Source organism: Seriola aureovittata, chromosome 1 (assembly GCF_021018895.1).
Source record: "Seriola aureovittata isolate HTS-2021-v1 ecotype China chromosome 1, ASM2101889v1, whole genome shotgun sequence".
Taxonomy (NCBI): domain Eukaryota; kingdom Metazoa; phylum Chordata; class Actinopteri; order Carangiformes; family Carangidae; genus Seriola; species Seriola aureovittata.
Window position 1 is genome coordinate 15,402,690 of NC_079364.1, and position 24,891 is coordinate 15,427,580.

Consider the following 24,891-nt stretch of genomic DNA (forward strand, 5'->3'; position numbering starts at 1 on the left):
TTTTTACAAACTGCCAATGGAGCCAGGGTTCGATATGAGCCTGTTGGAATTGTGGAGGACGAGCGAGTATCAGTTGGATATTTTAAACATGGATTTTCACAACCGCAGAGTTGTGTAGTCAGAAATTGCCAACTTGTGTAGTGCTAAGTACACAGCAACTGTGAGACCTGTATCCATGCCGATTTGCCATCTGCTGGGCCAGCAATAACGCCAGCGTGGTAATCAGTGGTGTTTAGTTTAAACACGCAGGAACAGAACATAGAGTATTTGGCACATAGACCAACAAGCTCTGTTCAGACATACAGTAACACAGAGTGATGGAGCGGCAACAGGTCGTAGATGAAAGGACACAGTTTATCCCATTCATCAATCAGAGATCCTTTGCCTGGTTATAAGCAGAACTACATATGAATGTCACTGTCACAATTCAATTCTGTGCACACTAAGAGAAAAGCTAAAGCCTTATAAGACTATAAGAGAGTGTTGTTGTGAATTAGAAAAACAATATCCATATTCAGGTAGTTATACACATTTTTATTCCATGTTATTTTGTCATATTGCACTGAGGATAGTATAGAGGTGAGCTAAATGGCATGTTCACCATTTCGTTGCTCACCATCAGCTTTGCTCTTTATCTTCTGAGACAGACCTTTACTTGTTACATTGAGAATGTGTTCCTGCATAACTGCACAGTGATGTAAGAAACCTGTTCGCATATTGTTCTAGTCCAACTCCATCCCAGAGCCCATTGCTTTCCAGCTGAGCTTCAGCAGGATATCGGTCCTGAAAGATTGATGACTGTTGGCCATCAGCCATTCCTGGTGTAATGAACTGTGCTTTATTATGATTTGTTATGAGGCATAGCACTTCATCTTTCTTGTTTTCAATTCACTCGCACCTCAGAATGTCTTAATTATTAATAGATTAGGAATTATTATAGACAGAGTAATCTGGTGGAACGTCATGAGCAGCTGCTTGCATGAGTAACTACAGTAGCTTTTCTCTCCGCAAACCTGAATTAGTAAAACTGAGTGTTTCTGAGCCGTGGCCTTCCTGGTCCAGAGTCCCTCTGCTTGAAGTTCTGAATATCTAATCAAGGGCAGGTTTACACCCGGGATGTTAACCGATTGCAATCAACAAAGAAGGACAGAAAACCAATCACTGCTCGTCTGAGTGGGATGCTATAATACTAAACATACATGTAGAGTACCATAGAGGTTCATGTTCAATGTAGCGCATATAGTGTGAGTATTATTCCTCTCAGGACTTGTTGATAGCAGCAGTTCATAATTTGAAATGACCAGCAGCTCCAATGGTATGATAAGTGAAACTCTATTTCTGACTGTGATATATTTTTACGAAATAATTGTATTTGTAATATTTGTATTTATTGACTCATGATGTCAGTTCTTGCCCAGGTACAGTTAAGACAAATTGAAGTAAGCGATGTCAGTATAATTGTGGCCACTGGTAGAGCTATGAAGCAATATTTTTACAAGCGGGTCTCTATTTTGTTAGTACAGTGCACATGTTTGAACACATGCTGGCAACAACAGACATCACAGTCCTACAGTGGGTTTGACAGGAAACCAGCAAAAACAATGTGACGGGTAGAAAATATGCTAATATTAAGTCATGAGCTGAATGAACTGAATGCAGATGGGCAGCGGCTGAAATAAATGAAAAAAACAAACAAAAAATAGTAATGAAAATAAGAAAACAATTTTTAAAAAGATCTAAACCAGCGTAATTTCTATCAAGCCATCTTGATTTTTTTTCTTTTTAGTGTGAATGCCTATGGCAACCTCTCACCCTCAGTTCATCATCAGCCCAAAGCTGTGAAGCTGTCCTCGACATGAAAAATCATAATCCTAATCATTCAATACTCATAATGGCCAAATACTATTTCGATTTTTAATTAAACTGATACATTGTTATTTTCTTATATTCAACAAAAACAACACACACTATACTTGCAATGTTGACATTTAACTTTTTTATTAACTTTAACTTGACTAACCTTTCACTAAATCAAGATGCCTTTGAGAGTTTATCTCTATCTACAATATTTATACAGATGGATGTCACATACAGTACAGTCTGTTTTCTCTTGCAATACTGTTGCTTGCATACTTGTAAATAACTAGACCTACCGCCTTGTAGTTGTATGCCTGCGCCAACCAGTCAAGTTGCATTTTACATCCATGACTGTCCAGATATATAGTGAAGACTTTGAAGAAATTTAAAAAAGGGATTGCGTTTGCACATTATGACATTATGATGTCACAGTGAAGTTGACCTTTGGTTTCAAGTTTAAGTTTATTTGTCATATGTACGTTTACACAAGGTTTTACCATTTGAATAAAAAATGTCATCACTTCATAATTTTATCCTATTAGAGATTTTTGTGAAATTTTGTAATCAGTATATGAATTTTTGAGTTATGGCCAAAAATGGGATTTGTGAGGTCACAGTGACCTTGAACTTTGACCTTTGACCACCAAATTTTCATCAGTTCATCCTTGAGTCCAAGTAAATGTTTGCACCATGTTTAAAGAAATTGCCTCAAGTTAATGAGATATCACGTTGAACCTCTGAATAAACAGTACCTAGATATGGAAATTCTTATATTAAATTCTTGTATTTTATATTAAAATTCACTGGTGTGGAGGCATGAATTGATCTGCTATGAGATGTGCTCACCAACAGGTGCCAACTTTAGCTACTTTTCTAACAGAACTCTTTTTCCAGTGTTGATGGATCAGAAAATCTAACTTTTCTTGACTTTATAAAATGCCGCACCTCTAAAGAAGCCGGGCGAAGCATGATTTCACGGCGACTGATTTCTGTCTGTTTGCAACTGCTCCCCATTCCCCTTAAAAAACTCAAAAGGTACCACCAGTAAAAAGTAAAATAGTGAGCTCACAGCCTCAGGTAATTTATGATGAAACACTGTGCTGATAAAAGTAAAAAAAGATTTTTCAAGCTTTATTCTGTTGATAATAGAGTATAAAGTTATGATATGGTGGTTTTGCTTACTCCCTGGCTCCTGCTGTCATTTGACAGTAAACTCAAAAGCGTGGCCTTACAAGGACAAGGTATTTTTCACTTGCCTTGAAATTTTTTACTTGAACCACATGGGAAACCTTTAATATTCTACCATAATTTATGTATTTTTTAGAAAATTTGCAGAATTATTGCTAACACTTATAACTTGTAAGGAAGACTATAGCACTGACTCTTTTGTCCTGCAGGGTATCTCACCACACAGTATATAGCTCAGGTAATAATGGAGGTAAACAATGAAGCCAAACATTAAACTAGACGGATGTCCTCCATCTCCTTCCCCCGTGATTTGAAAAGCATTGCAGGCTGAGTCTTCTATATTGCAATATCCCGTTATGACTGGTAAGCCCCATGGAGGTCTGCAGTGCTGGCTCAAGCTGCTGCCTCTTTGGTCCAGTGATCAAAGCAGTGAAGCGCAAGTATTTTTGGACCAATAAAATACTGCCCAGTGAAGGAGGACATGACAACATCTTGTGGGTGGAAGTTTGTTCACAAGCTTACTCACCGATCTCAAACGGGATCTTCAAAAACTGCTCAGATATTAATGTAAAATTCCTGTGTCTGTGTGCTTTGCAGATGAGCTGAAGGAGAAGCTGCAGGATTTTGTGTCTGAAACGAACAGCCAGCGTCCAGGGTTCATTAAGATGGTGCGGCATGCCAAGCAGGAGGTCTGATCCGGTCCAGAGTGAGTGGGTGGAGGGCTGCCACTGCCCCAGTTGTTGCCCTGTTTGATGCCCACGTCGAGTTCAGCGTCGGCTGGTGAGTCACACACAACATGTGCTGCATGAGGTTAGCACAGCTCAACACAAGAGCGCTGGTTCTTGAGTCATATCACCCTGTGTGGGTTTACTGAAAATAATTTAAAAACAAAGAGAGCAGATTGGCTCATTTTCTAGAGACAGTATTCTGTATCTATTACAAAACCTTTCATACGATGTACGTATAGAACACGCTCTGTGCACAACATCACAACAATCACTAATCTGCCATGGTACTCTAAACTAATGTGATTTTATACCCTTATTGTCCAAATGCCTAACTTCAAATGATCAAGACATGAACGTGTTAAATCAATAGCTCTGCATTTTCCAAAATACCTTTTCACTTTCTAAAGAAAGACTAGATGAGAACATCAGTGCCACTCTCATGTCTGTTCATATGTCTGTTAAATAAAAGGCTAGCAAGCAGCCAGTTAGCTTAGCTTAGCACAGAGACTGGAAACACAAGGAAACGGCTAGCTTGGCTCTGTCTGAAGATAATAAAATGTGCCTACACTTTGTTTTTTACTGTTCAAGGAAACAAGACAGCACTCATTAATTAGTAAGCTTTCTTCTCAGCCTACTCTCAACAAGAAAGAAAATGAGCTTATAATTATTATACTAAATCTTTACATGATATTCTTTTGAATTAATATGCTTGTAGTCATACATATAGAGCATGAAGAGCTTTGATCCCTTTTGCGGATATTCAACAGTAAAGTGTGAAGTGTTTGAATAAAACAAACAAAAAAAATCTTTCAGTTTATCTGATGGGAAAAAATGCTGTTTCAGACTATAATAAATTGAACTGAATCATCTCTTGAAATTGTTTTTTAAAAGGGGCCCTTACATGACAGACATGATCACCAAGCTAATGGAGGAAGTCTGTCAAAACAAACAGTCACAATAAAATTACTTCCTCTCTCCATATTTGAAGGGCTGAACCCATTCTGCAGAGAATTAAAGAAGACAGAACCCGCATCATCTCCCCATCATTTGACAACATCAAGTACGACACGTTTGAGATTGAAGAGTATCCGCTGTCTGCCCAGGGCTTTGACTGGGAGCTGTGGTGTCGCTACCTCAACCCACCCAAGTCCTGGTGGCACAAGGGCAACAAGAGTGCACCAATCCAGTAAGTGAACACCACAGTGTCTTCGTAGCCTTATTCAAATATGATATGATTAATATAATATATGTATATACATATTATCTGAAGTTAAGTAGATGAATATCAAATCTACAAAAAGGGTCATTTATGCAGCATTCATGACAAAATTATATGTTATACAGGGTCACATTTCTCCTCTCCTTGCGGCTGTTTCTATAGCAACTGAGCAAAGCTAACATTACCTGTGCAGACAACAGCAACAGACAAATAAAACTGATCTCCATTATCTTCAATCCCCCAGGAGCCCAGCCCTGATTGGCTGCTTCGTGGTGGATAGGCTGTACTTTGAGGAGATTGGGCTGCTGGATGAGGGGATGGAGGTGTATGGGGGAGAAAATGTGGAGCTGGGCATCAGGGTGAGTAATAATGTCATTCGCCATGGCCGTAGGCCATTTTTCATCCAGGTAATATGTGGAAAATTAACTATGATAATGACAGTTGATGGTTGTTAGAAGCAAGGTCAACGTGGGCCTGACTCTCTTCTTTGTATGTAAAATGCTAAATTCCTTGAAAAAGTGACATTTGGTTTTATATGATGTGGGTGGCATTTAAAAACTGTGTAGAGGTGGAGTGGCAGTTATTAAATTCAAATATGACATGGTCAAGCCATATACTACGTTTTGACCTAGTCTTGTTTCTGTTGTTGACCTAAAAATCCAATTTTTATATGGTGACTTTACATATAATTGAATCGAACTTACCATTTGTAAGTTTTTAATTGTACAACGTGAGCTCAATGCTGCGGACAAAGCTCCTAAAGTGTCAAAATCAATAAACACTGTTCATGTATGTGTTTTTTCTTTAGCTTTTGGACAGGAATGGAGGTCTATGATGAGACGTTGGCTATGTAGGAAATAATTGTTAGTAGGATCAATTCATTGGGATTTGTTTACAATAAGAAAATGAAAGAATATCATCAGCCTGTTTTTTTAAACCCTTTTAAACAGGCAAACTAATGTAATGCCAGTTAATACATGCTTTGACAGGAACAAGTGAATACAGTGGAAGAAATTATCCTTTAGCGAGTATTCAAAACACATTGTGACCTGCTCTCTCTTGTGTCATCCTAGCTAGAATAAATAATCACCTCTAATTAAGTCTGAATGATCACCTCCATCCCCTGGTGATTCCACAGGAACATGTGAGAGTTGTAGGACTCAAAGTCATCGTTACTGTTAGCAGTGATGTGTGACCACAATGCCGAAATTGTTCAAAGCAAATGGATGTACTGTCTCTCTAGTTGTGTTACAAATTATGGAAGGCCACAAGGCACCACATTAGAATGATAATGTAAACTTGAAATTGCAGTCCCACAATAGTTTTGTAGTTTTTACATATGTATGTGTAGTACGAGAGTAAAAATTTAAATGAAATTGCAGTAATCATATATTATATTATTTTCATATTCTATGAGCATATTAAAATAATAGATATAATAATAGAAAATAGAAAAACCTATTGTAATGCTTTGATGATTAGGGAATTGCAGGCAAATTGGTGTCCCTCCTTGCGCTGGTAGTGGGAGTAGTATTCATTTTCATTATGACACCGTTAGAGCCTGGTGACATGTAAGCGTAAAGGCAACAGATTGGGGGTGCTGTTTCGCATATAGCATCTGAATCCATGTTTCTAGAACCCTAAAATGTTATTCCATTCATATCTCAATGTATAGAAAGGGCATTTTTTAAGCAAGTCTCAGAATTTCTATCATGAAACAACCTCCTTGATCCAAATCCGTCGGGCTTTAAGAGTGGCCACTCCACTGAAACGTCTCTGTTGTCTGTGACAGAAGCCATATGGGCAGCTAGAGCTGCAGGTCAGTCCTCAGCTCTTATCTTACTGGATCTATCAGCAGCCTTTGATACAGTGAACCACCATACCCTGCTGTCCATACTCTCCAACATGGGAATCTCGGGCAAAGCACTTTCTTGGTTTGAATCTTATCTCACTGGGAGCTCTTTCAGTTTGTCATGGCAAGGACAAACATCCTTATCCCATCCATACTGGGACCCCTCTGCTTTGCAATAAACACTTCCTCCTTGGGTCCAATTATCTGCTCCCGCTACAATAGGTTCAATCTTTGAAAATGAAATGTCAAATGCTGATGTCATTTTCAAATCATTTCATGTCACTTTCAAAATTGCATTTTAAGTGACTTGAATATTACTTGCATCAGTGGAAAATCAGGTTAAATTTGACATTTGAATATTGTCCACTGTACAACCAGGTATGACTTTGAAAATTTAATGTCAAACAGCTTTTCCATATTCATTTTAATATGGCCATAGAACGCCCATACAAGTATGTGAAAAAGGAAATGCAAATTGGATTATTTCATTTTCATTTTCATTATTACTCACATATATATATATACACATACATATGTGAAAAAAATGAATGTTTTTTTGGGAATTTTCAAGTTTACAATTATATTAATATATTCCCAAGGCTTCCATATATTCTTCTCACAGTACTATACTTAATTTGTACTACATCATCAGCTTTGACTGGGGGCTGAAAATTGCTCGGTGTGTGTTCAGTTCAGCAGTACCACAAGCAGATGGGCTGAAGAAAGAACAACCCTCCTTAGGGATAGCTAATGATAACTCACATCTACTGTACAAAGATCATTAATGCAGCTATCAGCCAGTTCAATAGCAGCGAGAAGTGAGGGACAACTCCTCGGCTGCACTCTCACTAGATTGCACTGTGAGAAGGAAATGGAGACAAGCTTACAACAGGACGTCGAATGTGGCAATATCCATCCTCGCTAATGACACAGATGCAATCATCAGTAAAGAAGGGAGATTGGTCCCCTAAGTCATTTTCCTCCAGAAATTACATGCTTTTAGAATTCCTGTGCCTGATAATAGCCTCACTGACGGCTTTATAGCTGGACACATTGATGATTTTATCACATACTATATTATAAAACAGCGTTCTCCCCCTCCTTACGTATTAACAGTTTGATGAATCATTTTGGTTCATTGCTCTGTTTCTCAGTTTTGAGTTCAGTGTTGCCCTCCATGTTGTTTACTTGCTTGGTTCTGACAGACTGAAGGAACTCGCCCTTGCCTGGAGGTTAATGTAGTGTAGAGTTCAGTAATGCTTTTGGAACAGTGGGTGACACAGTGAGCTGAGAGCTACAAGACTGGAGGACCCTGGCTTGGCCCCGGATTAACAGTGCCAGAGAGCCCAAGCAGGGTCCGTCCGTCCGTCCGTCCGTCCGTCCGTCTGTCTGTCTGTCTGTCCGTCTGTCTGTCTTTCTGTCCGTCTGTCTGTCTGCAGTACATTGGTCATGCCTCCAGACCACCTGCCAGCACACAGACTGGCTGCTGACGGATCCTCTGAGACACACTCTAACCAGGCCAACAGCTACAGGCTTTGGCAGAGGCTTGAAAGGGCTGTCCTGGGTAGTGTGAGGGTGAAATGAACCGCTGCTCTCTGTTCACATTTGGTCAGAAAATGGAAGCTGAATTTTTCTACCACGATGTACAAAAAGTTGCATTCTCAGTAAGCACAGCAACACAAATGTTTCCGTTATTTTGTGTGTCAGTTTCATAAAACATCCTTCTGTACAGTTGTAGTGTAGTTTATATGTGCATATGTACCGCCACTACCACCCTCTCTATCTCTCTCTCTCTCCATTTCTTCCTCAACCCAACCGGTTGAGGCAAAACAACCGCCCACCATTAGCCGGGTTCTGGTCAATTCTTCCCGCCATTAAAAGGCAGTTTTTCCTTGCTCCAGTCTCCAGGTGTTTGCTCATTCGGTAATGTAGGGTCCCTGTAAATGATATTATAAAGTAAGGTCTCTACCTCTTCTATATGAAAAGTCTCCTGAGAGAACTTCTGTTTTAATTCAGCACCATATAAATAAAATTGACTTGACTTAACTTGTAGTAAATATGTATGAATGTAGAATTCCTACACTTTCCTGTAGACAAATACAGTAAGTACCTACAGTGCCAGCTCTCTGTTAAATCCACACAGCAATGTAAGGTATCTAAAAAATTTTTACGTCTGCCATAATATATAACTGGGAGATTCTGTAACATCAGTTACAATAAGCACCAGTTACATGTTGAAAATATGGTAATCTAAATGTCATTGAAATAAAGGTTATGATCTGAAAAACTTAAATCCAGTTTTAACAGACTAGACATCTTTTTCCCCATAAATCCCCAATAACCACATTGACTGTTCTGTGCTGGCGAAATCCACAAGGCTCTGCTACATGAAATTAATTTAACTTCAATATATTAAACCTTCAGGTTCGTATTTCAAGTAGCTTGCCAACAAAAGACCGATCAAAGACCGTTTAAGATTGAGCTGCCTGCCTTTAAGGTTCCAGTGATCTCTCGCTAGCTGAGCTGGGTACACTCTGCATACATTTCTCATCTGAAATGCCACTTTAATAATTTCATGTGATTCAGCTTTTTTCAGTCTCAATTGGTTAGACTGAAAAACTTTTACATCTGTCGGAGAGGGCAACTGCTAACTGTGATCAACACAATATCTGTGGTTTTACTGCCAGAGATTGTTTGATTTTGCCACTGCAGTAACAACAGCATCTATATACAACTGAGATCTTGTCAATGAGGGGAAATTATGATTATGCAATCTGTGGTGTCTTAAAATAAATTTCTAAAAGCTGTTGATTGAAAGTGTGGTCCTTGTCCACCTGGCCTGTCACAGCTGTCTTACAGTACTGGCTGTCTATCTGAGCTTCAACTCACAATGTGTTGATTTGTTTTCAGAAAATCTGAGGAGGTGGGTGTTCAGCAAACCTAAGATTTAATTTTATTGTGAAGTGTCCCTTCAAGTCAGTAGAACACACAGCGAATTGGACAGGATCCTGAAACGGAATATAATTCAGTACAAATGCTTTCCTAAAACACCTGTGAATGCTGGGTAGTTTGCCAGTGAAGCCAGCCCGCAACAATGCATCACTAGAAGACCAAGGCAGACATCATCGCTCTCAACTGATGCCAGGACGGTTGTGTTGAGAAATTAGGATCATTGAGGGCTATGAAAAACAATTATGATGCAGGCTCTGTGCACAGTATTTACGAAAGGGGCAATAAAACACCATTACTGTCAAAATAATGATTTACACATTACAGTTTGCCCAAATGTGTCATATTATCTGGATGAGCATTTTGAATAGCAATGTGAAACATAGTGAAACGTTATTATACAGTAATATTGAGACTTTGGACACTTACATGGATTAGACCCTGGCAGATTGCACCGTGTGTAGCAGCTACCAATTAAAAAATAAAATAATTAAAATGATTGTAATATCTTCTAGAAGTGAATGCAACTAAAACAGAAGACATGGTCACATTCACTCAGCATTAACCAGTGACTCAGCTGTTTCTTATCGATCTGATATGCACTGTAGATGAACACTGTCAGAAAAACCGCATCAGTTTTTCACTTTCTTCCCTGCTGTCCTGACTTTCTCCATCATTTGAAAGGTGCAAAAGCTTCAGAGTTCTGTGTAATCAGACAGGATGAATGACAAAACGTTGTTCCATAATGACTCAGTCTGTAATTGTAGAACAGCACTGATTGAGTTTCATGACCCCCATGCTGCTGAAAATCTATTGAACCCCACTGTGTAATCTCAGACCAACAGGACAATCAATGAGAAAATCTTTTGTCTGACAGAGGTTATGTATCCCTCTAGTACAAGAATAAGAAATACGATAGCTTCATGCAATATAAAATCAGCATAGTGAACTACAATAATGTTGTTTGGACCATAATTTAACCCTAAAAAAACATATTTTGATGCAATATTTTGTATAATAAAAGAAAATAAATGTAGAAACGTTATACATAATAAGAGCCATATTAACAGTATACAACTGTGAGCTACCATGACTGCTAATAAACATCAGTCTGCTCACATAACTCTGATTGGCTTCATTACTCTAGCTCATTTAGAGCTGATTGCAAAACTATTTTAATTGCCTGTGAGGCATTATATGAAAAAGACCCACAGTTGATGGTTCAACTTTTAGCTGTTTGAAACCATACCAGCTTTAATTTTGTTTTAGTCATGTTTATACCTGCCCTATTTGATTATTACATTAATATCACTGTATTACAACTACCTAATGATCATAGGAAAGTATAGCAGGCTATCACTATCACTGCATGTATTGTTAGAGGATAAGCAACAATGATTTTCTATCATACAATATGAACTGTTGGACTAAAATATATATTAAATATGTAGAGATGTTATATGTAATATATAGATGTTATCAAATGGGCACTATGGTTGAGTTTAATTATATAGTACTGTGCTATATTACACTATAACAGCAAATTTCATTTTTTATAACCAGGCAAATTACACCCTAGTTAAAACAATAGAAGCTGAGTTGCTTTGATTAAAAAGACAGAATATGGGGCCGATGTCAGGAACTGTGTTGTTTTAACTGGCATCACAATTGTAGGGGGAAATTAAGACTGGGAGCAACGGCAAAACTTGTCCAGAGAAGGATTTGAAGAGAGGGTTGTGTTTCCCTTTGCCGTATCGTTGCCATGAGCAGCAGGGGAGTGATATACAGTTGGAGGACTTAGCGAACACAGTGTGGCTGCAGCATGTGTGAATAATGATGTGTGGTAGAGTTTCAGTAGCACGGAGTAGATACTGGTTGCAGTACCAATTCTGGTTGAAGTGTGGGCTCGGTGTAGTATACAACCCCTATTTCATTTTGTGCACTCCTTCCCTGAGCTTTTATCCTGGATTTTTTTGAATTCACAAATCCATTTATCAGTGAACAATCTTTCTGAAGTCATCTCTCTCCAATAAGTTGATATTGGTGGTTTTTCTTTCTCCCCTGCTGAAAGTTATATTTGTTGCAGTGTGTATTGTGATATAAAAGTGGATATGCTTTGATTTACATATTTATCACCTCAAATAGTCAAACAGGTCCAACAGGAACTGAAAGTTAAAGTTCATGTCAAAAACTTTAGTTCTAAATGGGTTTTTTTCTTATTTTTGTTAGGAAATGTAAAGGTGATGGAGGTTTTGACCCATAGCTGTTTGAGTGGCTGCCTGTTTATTTCATGCACATGCACGAGGACGCACATACATGAGGGTGAAACTACACACACTCCCACCGTCTTTACACTATTCCACTGATCTACAAATAGAGATAATCTGACAAAATATGCAGCACTAACAAAGGCAAGAAAGAAGAAGACCCAAAGCTATAGTGAACATGACAATAACAACACATGCAAACAATACATGTTTCAAATTTGTAAGTAAAATCAGCTTTTAAAAGTGTTTTTATCACGTTCATTACACCTCGAAGATACACATGTGTTTTGATGTGTAACACTGATGTAAACAGAACTTTAGTTCGTTTTCAAGAAATCTCCACGGGGCACCTTGAAGTATTTCAGTAAACGCCTTATGAGCTCAGATATTTATTATAAAATCTTATGGTCCAATGTGAAAAGTCTTAATAAAGACATGCTGTGGAGAGTGAGAACGTGCTTGATTATGGTGAGAAATCTTTCACCCCTGAAGGTGTTGCTGTGTGGATAATATGCCAACATGTCTGAATGATTCACACTTTTTTGTGCTGATGATAACAGTTCTGAGGAGGAAGGAAACTGTTTAGATTATGAAAAAAAAATCAAGTCCCTCATCACAAAGATTTTTGTTCTCAGTGGGTTCAGTTTCACGTCCACACAGCAAAACTGTACTCGTCAGTGTTCCCACTGCAGCTTTTTATTTGGAAATAAGAAGCTCTGAAGTAGTTGCAACTGGTAAGATTTTCCTCAGTGCAGACATGCCAAGAGATACTCGACATTGACTCGACAGCTGAATTAAATTCTTTATAGTGTTGCCTCTGGAGGTAGAATCAGTCTACAGCATTACAGCAATCACAGTGGCATTTTAGAAGACTAATGAATTAGATTTCGACTAGTGAATATAAATGTAAAATATCTTCCTTTTTTTAATTAAATCTCTAAAATGTCTTTAGGTATTCATTATATCACTCTTTAGATTAGATAATCCTGAAATACTAAATAGTTTCCTGTTTGATTTCATTATCCACACTTTATGAAAGACGTTGGATGGTAATTACAGATACTTTTTTATTACTGAAACACAGTTTCTGCAAATATAATTCAACCCAAATTAACACATCACTGGTTACCCATGGTTGTGTATGTATAAAGTAATAACATTAACAGCCCCTGGATAATTGGATAACACAAACAACAAGTGAAGAAGCTCATCAACACCTCTATCCTTCTAGAAAGATCCTTCTTTTTAGTTAGACAGGATGTGATGTTAAGTGGTACATTAATAATTCAAGGCTATGAATCTTCACTTGGCTGTCCGTATGCAGCCCTGTCGCATTCAAATTACATTTATATGCATTTATTCTTCATTAGCGGTTTATGTTCAAGGGCAATGTTCAGAGTCAAGTGAGGGTCAGCAAAATCAAAAAGAGGATGGATTGGCATGTAAAACACTGACCCTCAATACTGGCAGCCTGTTTTCATTTCCCTTATCAATCTGATAAAACAAACTACTTTTTATTTTTTAAACTATTAGTTCTTCAGAATTACCGAAAATATATTTACCTTTTTTCTTTTTTGGGTTTTTTTTTTTTCTCTCACTGACCTTTTGTGGTATATAGCCATGCAAATAGTTTTGGCTTAATTAGTCTTTTGGGATTTCTGTTTCCATCATAATACAGTGGAGACAGGGGGTGGGGGGTGGGGGGGGGGGGGGGGGGGGTATTTTGTTTGTGGTCCTGACAACAGAGATATATTCATTAAAAAAAGATGGTTATCTACATGAAATTTAAAGGTAAACTGATCAAGATATTTTAGGAGAATGGACTGGGGGGTTTGTCACCATGTTTAGTGTAGGGCTGCAGCTATCATTATTTTTCATATTCCATTAATCTGATGCTTATTTTCATTTATAAATTTTTTGCCTGTGAAACATCAGGAAACAAAAATCTATCACAGTTTGTGGAGCCATAGGTTTAAAAACTTTAAAAGTGTTGCATTTGAATGACTGTTTATCTTGCTGGTTTATCTGATGACCCCCTCATCATTTAATTGACTATACACTTTTGTTGCCTAGTTTATTGCCTACAGTCCAACAGCACAAGTATACTTAGAAAATGTTATTGATTTCTATTAGCTGGCATGTTGTGTGTGAAGTATTTCATTGGATTAAGGCAGATTTTAATGGATGAAAGTTGAACATAATGGCAGGGGTATTCAAGTACAAGTCTTAAAGTTTCATTTACCAAATTCCCACAGTGCGATTGATTGAGTGACTGATATTTGAGTTCTAGGTGTGCTCACAAAATGCACTTCTGTATTAATGTGTGATGACCAGGCAAAGACAGCTGGTGAGGTTTTGTGGTTTTTACTGTTGTCATAGTGATGTTTTACCTCTTCAAAGTGGACACTGTTTGAAAATTAAGCAAAGTGGTCTCATGCTTTCCTCGGGTAAAATGATCACACGTATTTTTCAATCTACATGCTTAAAATATCAGCCTATATTTGAATCAGGTTCCTTCACCATGGCTACTAGCAGTTAAGAGGTGTGTTGACATGATAGATATGTCTCATGTGTTAGTGATCTGAATCAGGTTGCTTTAAAACTTAAATTGTATTTCGATCCAGATCTGTACCAGAGATTAATCAATGGAAGATTAATGTTCTGTGGATTATTGTGGTTCAACCTACATGCTGTTTTCATCTTTATTAAGCATGGCACTGAGATTGCAAGCACATCAACTTAATGAAGTAATACAACCATTTTTTTATATTGTGTAATGTAGAAACATTACATTACAACATTTGTCTAAATTTTGTCACAGGTGTGTCAAGTTTGATAAACACAGCCTTCAAGCTAGATAGTAGGTAATACGTAACTCAACTGCCCTGACTGTGTATTTGTCCAAGGTGAAGACAGTAGAGATGTTTCCTGCCCATCTTCCTCTACAAGTTGATTTAGGATTGTCTGTAAAAGGTTCAGCTTTTCTGTGAAGTGAATGAGAAAGGTACTCCCCTTTTCAGACAGCAGACAGGGCAAGCTCCTGCACACACAGTGGAAACTCTATGCCAATTGTCTGCACTGATTCAACTCTGTGCTCTGGGCGGCAAAAGAGGAAGCTAAGCTTCACCTTAAAAGTAAGTCTGTGCTTTGATGTGAAGGGGTTTATTATCACAAAATACAGAGGAAATGTGAAATGAATGCAGTGGGAAATATTAGGCTATTTTTTTAGAGTCAGTTAAGGTTTCTGGGGGCACAGGAGTGGTGGTGCGGGCAGATGAAAGCAGATAGCTTCAGATACAGTATAACATCAAAAACGAACATTCCTAAAGCAGCATAGTAAATCACAGAATGTGGAGCACAAAGTTCCAGGGGTTCTGCTCATCTTGTCAGGAGGCTGTAGAAGCAAGTGTTTCCATTGCTGTGGCATTTCTCTTCAAGTTTGATAGTTATCATTGACAAGGTGTCACCACATTTTCACATCAGTAACTATCAGGATGCTTGTAATATCATTGCTACCCATAGATCCTATAAAATTCCAGTTTGCAAGGCATTTCTGATAAGATTTATTTTTGTTTTGAGCGTAAATGAAAAAAATTATCTCTAGACCTCACGTCTAGTAAAGTGATTTTGGATGTGGTGACCAAGAACATTGCTAGAAATGCCGTAATCTTTGTGAAACCTTTCCTCTGTCTTGAAACACCCTGTGGTATCCTGCAGGAAAACAATCTTTTCAGAGAGGTATGCTCTGCTCATCATATCCTTACATCTAGCGGTGTTCAAACGTCTGTCAGCTTTTATTAAGGGGGATGATGTTTACAATGAAAATCCACCCTACCTCATCATATCCCTACCTCCAGTTTCAAGCAATGAGTCACGGCATGACTGATGCGTGAACTCATAGTTCTGCAGATCTCAGTCCACCCAGCTTGAAACGAGATGTTTTTTTTTTTTTTTTAAATCCTCCTGGTGTCTCGAGTATGTTTATCATCTTCACTGAGACGTAACATATCCCGTAGTGCTCTCTCACTGAAGGTCTGGACGTATGCCTGTCTTACAATTCATGGTATGTGGGCACTGTGAAATACTTTTCAGGAATGCATTGGTCATTTTTATTCCATGAGTTCATGACATAAATCAAGAGTGCTCTATAGCTCAGTGATAACAAGTTAATAATGGGATGATATCATGCAGTCATCAGGTAATATATATGCTGGCAATCGCAATGTAACTTGATAATATTGGCATTTCATTTTTGTAATAGGTAATTAATGGGCAAGAATATCCAATGTATCACATTAATAATATCCCTGTCAAACTTGACCGTCTTGTATGTAGTTCACATTGACAAAAGAGGCAGATCTTCCACTCAGAATTTAGTCATTAGTAGTTAGACAATTTCAACATGCAGTCAAATCCAATACAAAAAAATATTGATAAACAACTTATCAACTTATTCAATTACCAGTTAAAATGTGGGTGAAGGTGGGTTAATATTTGATTAAAAATGACTGTTTCTGCTGGCTTTTGTTGAGAATACAGAGCTGTGGGGGGGGGGGGGGGGGGGGGGGGATAGCATAACTGGGAATCATATTCAGACAGAAGAACAATACTGAGCACAAGAGTGAGCAGCAGAGAAATGTTTTAGGCTGCAGGAGTGGTTTGAGATATTTTATGTACATCTTGATCCTTTTTTTGGCTTTGAAAATTTTGGAATCCGTTGTTACTGACACAACTTCAAGCTGCTGCTGTTCTCAGTGAAGAAGAAAAACACAAACACGTTACAGCCGCCTAAGCCTGCAGGGGGTGAGTGCTTGACACTCTAAAGATAGATTTTGGGTGGAGGACTTTCACGCAGTGAATCATACACAAACCAGAGGTTGATGAAAGTTCATGAATTTACTAAGTAGATTGACTGTCCAAACATTAAGCTTAAGCTTGTATTTTCTGGAATTTCATTTGACATATTGCTGCACCATAAAAGTGCATCATTATTAAGCATCATATCCCCAAAAGATTTTGAAATAACCTTGTGAGCACTCCCATCAAAAACCACTTTAATCACCAGACACTCTGCTTGGTTACTGGCACAACTGTACATAGAAAAATGAATAAATGAATGAGGCACTTCCACTCACATTACATGCCCATTAAAGGTATTTAGCTTTTGCTCTTATCCAAAGCAAATTATTATGAGGGCAGCAGTAAAATTAGCTTAGGCTCAGGCTGATGGTGCCCTGATTATAGATCTAAGCAAACATTGCTGAAATGTGAGACCACGTCTCTGCCAGAAAAGTTCTACAAAAAGAAATTAGAGGAAGAAGAATGCCTAGAGAGCGAGGAAGATCGGATTTAGGAGCATATTTGCAGGAGGATAGGGCAGAAAGGGGATGGATACAAGAGGGTACGTGAGGTATTTCTTGAGGAGGTGAGTTTTACGTTTACAAGGGAAAGGAGTGGTTTTGCTGTCCTCACTCACACTCTTCCATTGCTGTAGGGTGAGGACCAGACTTTTAATAACACCAAGTAGCATCAAACATAGAGTGGTGATTTATCTGTACCATAGTGTGGATGAAGTTTGATATCGCCCCCTAACACATGACATGGATCACATCACGCAGCATGGAGGTGGAGTGCAGTCACTGATCACGCCACCATTATGGAGTTCGCTGCACTGCTGTTGAGCCATGCTCATGCTCGGCAGCGAGCTGGAAAACACATTGTATGAGTCACCATGTAAATTAGATGGTGGGTTCGATCATTCAAGGGGAGTGCACTATTAGGAATATTCAACCGCATAAAATTGCTGTATTTTGAATAGAATAACAATACAGACCTCCATAGTAATGGAAGACTTCTGTCTTGACAGTAATGACCCATTTCTTGTAATTAATTTGAAAAAGGCAGCAGAAAATTAGTGGTTAACTACAGGGGCGTCACAACGGCAAAAACTCAGAGGCATTGTTTTCATTGTCGGAAGGGAAAACTGACAGCGAGGAACGAAGGGAGAATTATCTTTGGGCCGAGGTTGCATACAAGCTCTAATTGACTGTGTTTTAGAAAGTGCTGGCACTAGTGTCCCAATGTTTTATGTGCCGTTTTCAGCTTGAAAAAAAACGCCAACGTTTTTTGTTAAATTGGGTTTACAGAAATAAGATTGAAGACTGATTATTTTCTTTATCGGTTAATCTGTTGATTTTTATCCAAACTAGCCGCACTGCTCTAGGAATCTGTCGGTCAATCCACCACTTTGGTCTAGATTGAAATATCTCAATAACTGTTTGATGGACATATCTTCAAAATGAATGACACTCCCGTCAGCCTCAGTTGTACTTTGTGTTCAGTGTGAATCAGCTAATATTAGCATGTTAACATGCTTAACAAGATGTTTAACATGATACCTACTAAACATCAGAGTAGTAGTAACATTATGAGCATGTTGCTCAGCATGTTCCTAACATCAGTGGAGTGGACACCAGGAAGTTGCTACCTTGTTAGTGGCTAATGGGGATTCAAATAAATAAATGAATGAAAATCAGCAGCCTCAGAGAGTTACTAATTAATTGTTTTTCTCTATTAAATGTCAGAAAATTGCTAAAAATTAAGTTTAGAATTATAAAAAACTGGAAAGTAGTAAATCCTTGAGAAGTTGAGAAGCTTGAACAAGCTTATTTTGGCCATTTTGCTTTTTAAATAATTAGTCAATTATCAAACTAGCTGGCAATTAGTTTACTGTTGTCATATGTTTCTATCACCTTTTAATATGAAAAATCACCATCAACATGGCCAAAGTTTCGATTAATGAGGTGAACATACATATGTAACAATAATCCTCTGAAATCTGAACAGCAGGTTCCCAACATTTCTTTCTGTGACAAGCAGATTTTCTTGTGCAGTCCTGCACTCCAAGCACAGCTTGTTCTCCCAAAACTGTCTCCTAGAGCAGTATTACAGGCATTTCATGTACTCAAGCATACAGTACACCATACAGGTTTACTATGTAGTTGTTTGTTGACAGCAGAGTAACATGTTACTAGCAGCATTAGCTTTTGTATTTCCTGACAGCAGACATTTGCACTGCAGTCAGCATTTTAGTGTTCGCCACATGTCCAACTATAAACTGGGGAATATATAGAAAAAAGTTTATATACAGATTGTGATTGACTTGTGAAGACTAAATTCACGTTTGTGTCACACAATAAGCAGGTAATGGACTTACAATTTACCAGAGAGGTCCTGCTGCTGTAATATAGGTTACTGTGGATGTTTGTGCTGCCTGCTCTCATATTGCGGGTCGCATATGGTCTCGAACATGTATAGATGAATTTGAGAAGCTGCCATTTCCAGTCTATTATGTAATGTTTCTTGGTAGTTTCAGTTTGATTTCAGTACTTCCTTGGTGCTCACAAGCACTGGGTGCTGCAGCTCAGCAGGCTTCTGGAGGTTAGCCAATCAGAAGAAAGTGGGTTTTTTAGGAAGGGAGACCTTAAAGAGCCCAGAGCTAATATTGCCTGTGTCAGTCAGATGCTCAAATGAGGGGCTGCGTAACAGACAGTGTGAGATAAATAAAGATTTTTTTTGAAACTGTGACTCATGCAAAGCTACTCTAGTGGAGTGCCAGAATAAAAGTATAGAGCAGGAAATGAACATAATACACACCCTTTAATGATAACGTGGGTCAATCGGTTAAGTGATTTGTTAGCATACCACCTGGCTCCCTGGTTATAATAGCTGTAACATGCAGTATGTTAAAGTTATGTGACTGATCTACTTTTGGAAATTGCACACGAACAGGCATATCAGTCAGCAATATGGAGTTTCAGTGCTATGCCAGGAAACCACTGCTGCTACAACTAAACATTTTCTCTTGAAGCACTGAACTTTAAGACCAAATGAGTATATTATATGAGTTCCTCATATAATATGTACTCAGGCTCAATTTTATGTCCATTTTAGATTGGGAAATGAATAAATGAAGATGTTCCTCAGATAGTTTCATAGTCTCAACTGTAATATATATATATATTTTGATCAATTGCCTCCCAGAGAAATCTCACTATAAAGATGCCTTACGTGTTCAGCCTTGTTTTTGATGCCTGTTAACTACACAGCCACTTCAATAAGTGTGTGAGTAAAATATATACAGTTGTATTTTGTACATACTGCAACAACCGACCACAGGTCCAGGCTTTACCTCTTCTTTTTTAAATTAAGAAAATAGTTGAAAAAAAAGCCTAAGGAGAATAATTGTCAGTGACAGCACACCAATGGGTCATGGACAGATCTGCTTGACAGCCAGTGTCCTGTCATTAGTGTCCCAGTCACATCCACAGTTTATGTCACATCTGATATTTGTTATTTACCCTTGATGATGGGCAAAGAGCACGGGAGGAAATATAAGGTTTAAGGAGATAAGACAGGTATGACGGGGCCTTCCCATTTAGGATTGAATATGTCATCAAAAGCACTTTAATGTCCAATCTGACATGGAGACGAAGCCAATGACGAAAAGCTAAAATAGGTATAATGTGGTCCGATTAATTGATACAGTGGAATCTGAATCCATAGAATTCAGGTGATCATTTACCAGTTTAGCAAGTGCAGTTTCAGTGGAGCGACAGGCCCTGAGAGCAGATTGAAAAGGTTCAAAAACATTCCTGTTAGATGTGTGGGCTGAAAGCTGTTGAGACACAAATCTTTCTAGTACTTTTAAAAGAATGGAAGGTTAGACTGGTCAATAGTTATCCAGTGACCCTGGATCAAGATGGTGTCTGTAAGTTTTACCACAGCAGTCTGAAAGTTTTTTGGGACAATGCCAAATGTAAGGGACGAATTAATGATATAAGAGACGGTACCAATGAGTTGTCACTACAATAATCTGCACTCTGAGGATTTCCCTGGCTGGACATAAACTAGTGGACTCCAAAAACCACCCGTCCTATAAATCTAGCAGGCTCTCTAATCACCTGCAATCTGCCAAGCTCTAAGTCCCTAACGTCAAACATGACTTAAACCCCTGTCTATATTTCTAGATAAAATATCAGCGTCTATTCCAGGATGAAAGCCATCTGCTTTCAGCAGGTCAGGGGGGCCCTATAGGAGGAAAGCCAGTTGTTGATTAAACAGGAACAGGTAGGAGAAGGAGCAGACAGCAGTTGTCAGTCTCATGGAAAATCTCCTGTACTAATGTTAAGATCAGTAAATTTCAGTGATTGAGCATCCTCCACAGGCTCTGGTAGTGACAGCTCCTTTCATGGCCCCATATAAATGAGAGCATGTTAATAGAAGAGCACATCTTCATTCCTCCTGCAGAGTCTTTGAATTGCTTTGAGATACCATTCAAATTCTTCAGATACTAATCAGCAGCCTTGTACGGCCTTATTCATTCCCTAATTCATTCCCTCCAAGCTTTAATACTCATTTTGTTCTTTTCAAAGTTTTTGTAACTCAGAAATCCATATCCTTTTTGATGTATTAATGCTAGTCCTAAAAATGACAGAATAAATTGAAATATGCAAAACTCATATGGGAGATTATGGCTGTTAACGAACACAGGAAAGAATGTAAATAAGAATATAAATCAAGTGGGTTTACATAAATCACCATATCCACATAACCAACTATTTTAATTCTTAATTTCGTGTTAATTAGAAATGCATGGGAAAAGTATAGAAAAGGCTAATTATGCGATTATGCATAGCAGTTGAAAAAGTGCACAAAGCTGCATTGGTTTCTTTGTTCTTTGCTGCATGCAGTGCACAAAGATTTGCGTAATCTGAGAATACAATGTTGAACAACATGAAAACTTAAACATGTATATGATGCTGAAAAGCTGTTGCAGAAAGTATAATTGCGTTTCTGTTATAGCTTTTTGTCTCTATGAAGGAATATGCTATAATCACATCCCATCACCATTTGCTGAATGGAGCTTTCACAGTTGGGAAAAGTTTGGGGTCCTGTGCCTCCCAGAGGTCTTCATTATGTGAGGAGTAAGTGCCGCTGGATTTTGGTTATCAAGGACTCCGGCTTCTCTTCTGGACACTGGAACATTAACATTTTCCACCATGGGAACTCCTTTCTCACAGTCAAGGACACATTAAGATGCAGAGGTTATGAAGGGCCTCTTGTTATTGGCCAGTACGGTACATGCTTTGAGCAGCCTAGAAGTGATGCCATCATGGGCCGCTGAGCACACTGAGTGGATTTAGATCTGACTAGTCTCAAGCCTGACTGACAGTCTGTTTTTAAGTCTCATGCTAGCACTAAAAAAAGTACAAAAATGCAAAAATAACTTTACATTGACTGATTAGAAAAATAATACAGTGAAAAAGATCAAGGATTCACAGCTCTACACAGACAAAAAAGGCATTTTTCATCAGATTAATGAAACAACTCAGTAGTGAGATTATGTTTTTCATAAGATTTGTGTTCCGGGGTAGCATAACGAATTCTGCTCTACTGTAACTTTTTACTTCCTAAAGTAATTGTGCTCCCCAGAACATCCAGGATGAACATCAGGTGCAAGGCTTATACAGTATGTCACAGCATATCTGTGCAGCCTTTGTTACAGCTGAGGTTTATAGCCTTGATGATTGTGTGTGTGTGTGTGTGTGTGTGTGTGTGTGTGTGTGTGTGTGTGTGTGTGTGTGCGCGCGCGTGTGCGTGCGTGCGTGCGTGTGTGTGTGTGTGTGTGTGTGTGTGTGTGTGTGTGCGCGTATTGTGATTTTTAATTAGTGCGAGACCACAACTGAAAACAGTCAAATGAACTCTAAAAAGTAAAGCAGACACATTGCTAGGCTATTGTTGTCGATGGATGATAATTTTCTCTTTTCTTTTATATTTGTCATGTTTAAAACCAGGTGTGGCAGTGTGGCGGCAGCGTTGAGGTCCTGCCCTGTGCTCGGATCGCCCACATCGAGCGTGCTCATAAGCCTTACACTGAGGATCTAACGTCTCATGTGCGGCGAAATGCCCTCAGAGTTGCAGAAGTTTGGATGGATGAGTTTAAAAGCCATGTGTACATGGCCTGGAATATTCCCCAGGAGGTGAGTGGTCGTGCTCCTCATGTTATTTTCCTAAAATGTGCAAGTCACAGTCGTAGTACATATTAAGTTGGTGAAGTAGTCAATTTTGACCGACAAGGTCTCAATGTGATATGCTGTCACAATATTTGATTCATAGTTTAACATACAGTGTAGGTGTTCCAAATCTGTCTAGTCATCAACAATACAAAGGAATCAGTATTTAGTTTTTTTGATTTATCACAAATATGAAACAAATATGTGACTATTTTGAATAGTAAACAAAACAGGTGAAATAAAATATATGATTAAAAAAAATCTAACATAATAATAATAATATCTAAAAATCAGGCTTTAATAATACAATTCCTTTTACCATTCAGTAATTCAACTGTTGTCTAATCACTTTGAGGGACTAGTATAACCAGCAGCTCCTTTCATTCACCTTTTTTTACATAAAGATTATGTTTCTGTCATTTGGGCTTCAAGTTGAAGTTGAAGTTACATGGCATGCGTCTTCCACAGGATTTCCACAGGATCTTCTATTTACATCTTCACTCTGTATTTATGGAAGAGTATTCTGAGCTTTGATCACCACTAGAAAACATTTTACCGCTCTGAACAGTGTCTTCAGGGTGTAGGAACTATAACAGTATTTGTGTAGGGACATAATGTTAAGTAAGATGTTAACAGTAAGCCAGTCTTAAAAAAAAAAAAAAGAATGGTTATTTTTTGTTGAGAAGCAATTAAAATCAAAACCCACAAGTCGTAAGTTGTGTAACTGAAGACGAAAATATACCCTTGAAATTTCACTCTTAAAGTTTGTAAAGTAAAAAACCTTTCAGTTTCTCAGCTTTACAGTCAGCTAAGATGAAACAGTTTATACCATATTGCATGGCTTCTAAACCTTGTCAGTATGTATACGTGTCCCATTTTTCAAATGTCAGATGTCAGATACAAACTGGCTACAGGCTTAATTGACAGATGGCAGAACCATTGGCACTTCATACATGCAGAAATACAGTAGGTGTCATCATATGAGCAACATGTTGCAAAAGATCACATCACAGTATATGGCAATATGGATTATTTGTCCCATCCCTAATAGAGACAACATGACAAAAAGAGGAGCTTCAGTTTTAGTTTGTTTTCTTGTGTGTGTGCATGCGTGCGTGTATGTGTGTGTGATTATAGCCTTTTTTGTGTCATAATCCAAAGGGAACACACAGAAATCCAAATCAGATGTGCAAAAACGATGCACAAACCCACAAATATGAATACAGATGATATCGACTGATACCTTCATAAATCTACAGGACCAACAGGCAGCTCTGTTCTCCAGCAATCTAAATGTTAGAGGGTTATCAGCCGCACTCCTCCAATCACAGACGTTCCATTGAATCATGCCCCTGACACCTCCAGAAGGCTCTAATGAAATGATTTCTTGTCACTTACAGAATGGCCTGAATTGAATACGTGCCACAGAATAAATAAATACATAATTTGATTCAATAAAAGGGTCCAAATGGAGACATTAGCAGTTAGAAAATTCAATACAAAGAACGACAATAAAATTTTAAAGGATTAATTAAAAAAACGAACTGGATTAGAGCGATGACTTGGGAGCAAAATCATTAATAATACAGAAAGAATAAATTAAATATAGAGAAAGGAAGATGTGCGTAATTTATTTTATTCAATTATGTATTTTTTTCAGCAAAAACGCAGACAAATGTATTATTTTGAAAGAAAGACATCTGCAGTGTCAACAACTCACATAGTTCAAAATATCTCATAGTCTGGAGAATCAACA

At 38.2% G+C, this 24,891-nt stretch overlaps 1 protein-coding gene across 1 annotated transcript in view; it reads left to right on the top strand.

The window, feature by feature from the left end:
- Positions 1 to 24,891, top strand: part of galnt18b (UDP-N-acetyl-alpha-D-galactosamine:polypeptide N-acetylgalactosaminyltransferase 18b) — a 77,698-nt gene that overhangs the window by 35,642 nt on the left and 17,165 nt on the right. Inside the window, 5 exon segments of the mRNA XM_056381354.1 lie at positions 3,643 to 3,729; positions 3,732 to 3,825; positions 4,762 to 4,959; positions 5,237 to 5,351; positions 22,917 to 23,102. Coding sequence (XP_056237329.1) covers positions 3,643 to 3,729; positions 3,732 to 3,825; positions 4,762 to 4,959; positions 5,237 to 5,351; positions 22,917 to 23,102 — 680 coding nt within the window.